Raw genomic sequence first — 5,689 nt, 5'->3', positions numbered from 1 at the left:
ATCAAGAGACGTCGAAGGTTCTGTCTCTCGATCACCTTCACCAATCACTGCCTCTAGTTTTAGAAATGCTTTTCTTACTGGAAGACGAGACAGTCGTGGCCGTCGTCAAAGAAGTCTTCTCAACTCTGGTTTGTGGATCTCAATTGAGCTGATTGTCAACGTGTGCCAAATTTTGGCAGCTATCATTGTTATATCCTTGTCACAGAATGAGCATCCACGCGTACCATTATTTGCTTGGGTTATTGGTTATGCATTTGGTTGTGCTGCTACACTTCCACATCTTTATTGGCGCTATAGCAACTTCAATAGTCAAGGATTTGACCAAACATCATCACAATCACAGCCGTCTTCATTCCAGAATATATATTCTGAATCTCCTTCAAACACTGTAGTTTCTCTTACACAGAATACGGAAGGAAGAGGAACCCCTGGTACTGCTGCATTCTCAAGGTTGGATCAATATTTTATAGGTTCTACTTCATGGTATTTTCAGCTACTAAATTTTATGATATTATGAGTTTGGTGATGCTTAGCATAGCATGGTATGATGCTGTTGGACTTGCCACTTGGCCTTAATTAAGCTCCTTGGGTCTGGTCTAGGACTTGAAAACAAACACCCTATTATAATCGCAATTTTTGGTACTTCAAGCCAATTGCATGAAACTTTTTTGAAGTACCGGATCTAGGAAAGAGGGTAAATTAGGTCAATTCAATTAAGTATGAAATGTACTAATCAAGCAAATTATGTATTGTATATCATAGAAACTTCTATTATTTTATATCATATCTAACTATAATTTATGTCATTTGCTAACTTCTAGATTGTAGAATTCCTGCACCTTTCTTTAGCATCATAAAATTCAAGTATTTGCAAACCTAGAATGATCCAACTTATACCTTCTTAACAATGGATGGAGTGTCAATTTGTTTACTAAATGGTCCCGAGGCTTTCATTTTTATTTTAATTTTCTTACTTTTTTGGATGAATTTTGTATATTCTTTCTAACTGCAATTTACATGCACAATATCCATCGACTCTTTTTAATTTTCTTATAGATGTGCCTATTGCATGAAGCTCCCGTCAATGTTAGATCTAGGTGGTTGATGTATGTAGACTTGAAGCTGTGTTTAAGGTGGGCTATTTTTTATTATGTTAATGCAAATCATATCAGTTTAAAAATCTAATACATGTGGTTCTTAATGCACAGTTTTCAACTTGAGAAATGTTATTCTTCATTCCTCATCTATAGAGTAGAAATTTACTGGAAACTTTATTGTGTGAAAAGAAGAAAGCATATGTCGTAACTCGTATATCTGCATCATATTATAATAATTTTTTAGGTTTGTAGTTAACAATAGGAGTTTGCTAATCTCTTTTATCTTTGAAAATGTTTTAGATGAAAGTAAAGGTATAGATCCTGTCTCACATTCTGATCCACGGCTTGATTTGTTTGCCATCTTGGTTAAATTTGAAAGCTCCGCATAAAATATTGAAATAACCTTTTGTTTCATGATATCATATGCCTGACAGGCTGAATGCTTTGGTTGATCGTTTTAAAATGGCATTGAATTGTTTCTTTGCCATTTGGTTTGTTCTCGGTAATGTATGGATTTTTGGTGGACACTCCTCTGCTGCAGGTGCGCCAAACTTGTACAGGTATATTTATTCTGAAAGTTTACTATGTCTACTAAAATTTACCTTTTGCTACACTAGCATTATTAAATCGTTTTGATCTCCAGGTTATGTATAGCTTTTCTGGCATTCAGTTGCATTGGGTATGCCATGCCATTTATCCTGTGCGCAACAATTTGCTGCTGTTTCCCTTGTATAATTTCTTTCTTGGGCTTTAGAGGGGACCTAACACATACCAGAGGAGCTACATTAGCATCGATTAAGGCTTTTCGTTCTTACAAATTCATTTCAAAAAGAAATCTTAATCAAGAATTAAGTCAAATCATCTCTAAATCGCATGATGGTGGGATATTGGCTGTTGGTACAGACAAGGAGCGGTTAATTTCTTTTGATGATGCTGTGAGTTTTTTACTTATCGGCTCAAATATCATATTGCATCCTTCACCTCAATGTTAAAATAAGTCAAGTTGTTTATTAATTGTGCATACTTATATTTCACAAATACTGAAATGCTTGCGCCTATTATATAAGATTATCTTGTTGGCAGTATGTGCTGAGAATTTTATGATCCCGAAATGTTGCATGCTGCGAAAGTTTTCGTGCTTAAACTTCTTTACTATTTACATCTATAATATTGTGGCTAAAAAATCCACTCCCTTCCTAATGCAAGATCACCTTAATATATGATAGTTATATGACAGTCTCAATGAAGGTTGACTTTATCTAACTGAACAGAATGACTCAATTACATCATGCTTGGCTCACGACAATTAGGCATAACCTTTTGATTCGGCTAGATAAAGCTTGCACAGTTTAATGGATTAGCCCATTTTAAATTTTGATAATCATATATTTGTGAGGCACATTAACCTCATCAGCTTCTACGTCACATGGAATCTTGGTAATCGTTTTAATGCAAATTATAGCCATTTGATTCTTATTTGATGGTTGGATTGATGCTACCTGTGTAGATTTAGCTAACCTACTAAAAGTGATCTATTAATTACTTTTAGAATTATTTAACTAACTATAATATCTATTTAGAAAAAAAAATTAATTAAATCTCATTAATTTTAGAAAATCCTAATTTGCTTCATTTTAATAAAATAATATTCTCCTTGTTTAAATGTAATTTCTACAATTAGAACAATAGTGTTATTATATGTTAACTAATTGTGAAAATGGATGATACCAGTGAGAAATATTTTGGTAATGAAGACTTAATTTGAAGAAAAATTGAAGAGCCATTAGGAAAAGTTAATTGAAAGTAGGATGTATTAATTAGTAGGTTACAAATAATAGAAGCTTCATCCACAATGAGGGTTTTCATCTAAATTTCGATCTACTTTTCTTATTATTCAAGAAAAAGACAATGAGATTGACTCACAAGTTGAGAAAGAAAAATTTGAAGATGAAATTCTACTTGATAAAGAAATAGATTATGTGACTAATAGAGGAAATAATGACTAATACATTTTGTTTAACTTGCTTTGTGAAATTTTAGAATTTATGAATTTAGGATTAACTTTTGCTCTGAATTAAATATATTTTATTTAAACTTGAAGTTAATATTTACATTAACTTTTTATTATTTTTTATGCGATAAAAGTTTTTGTTAGAAATTTTAATTTTCAACTTCAACTTTGAATTTTTCCTTCAAATAAACATGTATATCATAATTTTTTTCATTTTTATATCAAATTTTAAGTCATTTATTACATAAATCATGTTTTATATGTGTTACTAAATGTATCATTATATTTATTAAAAATTATTATTTGATGTGATTTTTATTGATGATATACAAGTTATAAGCATTCTAGTTGATATAAGTATTGCTTCTTTCTGTGCTTTGCGTATTGAAATTAAAAGGAATCCTTATACATTATATTACATTTTGCTCCTCAAAAATATTGTCCTTATCCAACTTATGATAATGAGCATAAGCAATACTTTTTAATTAAAATTTTTTTTCTTAATTGTCATGCGCAAGGCATAACTAACAATAGGAGTTTGCTCATATAGCAAGTTTAAATTCTTATTTCTTACATAAGAATTCTCTGCGACACGTCTATCCAATTTGCCTTCAAGGATTCTCCAATTGAAAGAATAATGTCTTATCTTTCAAGATTGTGTTTTCCCTTTCACCCATCATGGTGAGCCTTTCTAAGCCCGTGCTTATTTTATTTGTATCAGTAGGAATGTCAAGCCACTTTGAGCCGACCTTGCCTTAGAATCATACACTCTATTTCTTAATGATTTAGTTATGTCTTAAGAAAAGCGATTCAATCTCCTTTTATTACTATACTTTACAAATACATGTGTAAAGGCAAAGGAAAAATAAACATTTATGAATGATATGCCAAATCATTATAGCATGGATAGCAACAGGGATTACCTAGAAAACACTAAACATGCAATAACTTAGTTGGCGTATAGAAGAAAGACTAGGGATAAGAAATTAACTCGTTAACTACATAAAACTATATGATTATTTTTTCCTCAAGCAAGTTGAAATTCGTACTATGGAAAATTAACTTGGATTGCCCTAAACGCTATCTACTTTTGCCTGAGCTTAAGCTCCAAATAATTTTGGGTCAGAATGGTATTTATGATTAAATTGTTATGGTTTTAAAATTTAATTAATGTTGCGAAGGTTTACTAAAGGTTGGCCAAATGATTTGTAGAATTTGGAATGCCTTTATAGATTGAGCTGACAATTGACACTAGAAGATTTCTAAAATTGTAGAGCTAATCACCGAACTCGAGGACATGTATATTTGTAAGTGGAGTTGAAAGCTGTCCAACTAAGTTAAACATGTGATTAAATGACAGTTGGAGTCCAACTCTTTCGAGCATTTGAGTCTAACCAAAATATATTTACTTTTCTAGAAAATTGTAAATGCCACTCTTTAAGTTGATTCTATCGTGCAAGGCCTTGAAGATAAACAAATACTTTGTTTAAATTGGAGGAAAGTATAATCGAATTAGCATTAGTTCAAACACTAAGAATTGCTCGAAAGTTAAAGAAAGAGGAAATTTACTTATCATGGCCAAGTATGTAATATTTAAAAAAAGAACGAAGAAAAAGCAAAAGAGTAAAAAGTGACCGCGTTATTCGTCTACCTCATCGTATGAGACATGATGTCGTTTTGGCTTAGCACCCTTGATGAAGTTTAAAATTTGTTAGAAGCCCTTGTGAAGAGGGTTAGGAAGAGATGATGGTTTCCTTTAGATTAAATTATGTGCAGTTAAGGAAATGGTGAATAGGCTGGAAATCAATCAAACGTGAGAGCCATTCGGTTCACTTTAAAAGTTGGAGTGGGAGAATGAGACAATTCTAGTTCTTTTGATAACTTGGAAATATTAGGGTAATAGGTCTAGATATATATGGGAAATTTTCAAGATTTTGAAATTTAAAGATTATTTCTTATGAAGTCTTAATCTATTAATCTGACCAACAGTGGTAGACTTATGTTTAGAGCATTAGCAAAGTATTTTGGGTGGGGAAAATGGCTAAAAGCACTTATAGATTGCTGAGTAGTTTTTATAGTTTGAATCTAGTGTTGCTCACAAATTTTCAAAGGGTAAAGTGTTGCATATGGCTCTTGCTTACAAATTTTCAAGGGTTTAGTGTTCAAAATAGCTCATAAAATAATAGCAAGTCTTAGTAAAGAAAGCCCTCACCCAATAGCTTGAACACTATTTTCTTATTGTCTTGCTTTGTTTGTATTACGAGGTCTCTTTTGATTGAATTATTTATTAATACCTGATCTCAATGAATCATGCAGCATTTATAAACAATGACTAAGTGATGACAAAAAATTGGGAATATTTAATTAAGGATCACGCTTAGTAGCTTCTACTTAGGTCTCACTTGTATGAACTCATTGACATTCAATGAAGTGGCACTCGAAGCCGTCAATGAAAATGAAACATCATTAGTTCAAATAGTTTCTACCATATTATCACCATTTACATTATTTAGTGTGGATAGGGATGGGAAGTCTTAGCTAACACGTTTAATTCTAATTAAAATGTAGAAGGGAGACAAAA

The 5,689-nt window shown here is 31.8% G+C and overlaps 1 protein-coding gene across 1 annotated transcript; it reads left to right on the top strand.

The window, feature by feature from the left end:
* Window positions 1-4: 4 nt before the first annotated feature.
* Window positions 5-2,089, top strand: LOC110036236 (E3 ubiquitin-protein ligase At1g63170-like; the record flags this gene model as incomplete). The annotated part of the gene is made up of 3 exons (XM_020740630.1): window positions 5-450; window positions 1,532-1,657; window positions 1,741-2,089. Coding segments are annotated over 3 exons (921 nt in total), but the record flags the coding sequence as incomplete, so codon positions are not given.
* Window positions 2,090-5,689: the final 3,600 nt, after the last annotated feature.

Source organism: Phalaenopsis equestris, unplaced genomic scaffold (genome assembly GCF_001263595.1).
Source record: "Phalaenopsis equestris unplaced genomic scaffold, ASM126359v1 Scaffold204137, whole genome shotgun sequence".
Classification (NCBI taxonomy): Eukaryota; Viridiplantae; Streptophyta; class Magnoliopsida; order Asparagales; family Orchidaceae; genus Phalaenopsis; species Phalaenopsis equestris.
This window is presented reverse-complemented; position numbering and strand designations above follow the sequence as displayed.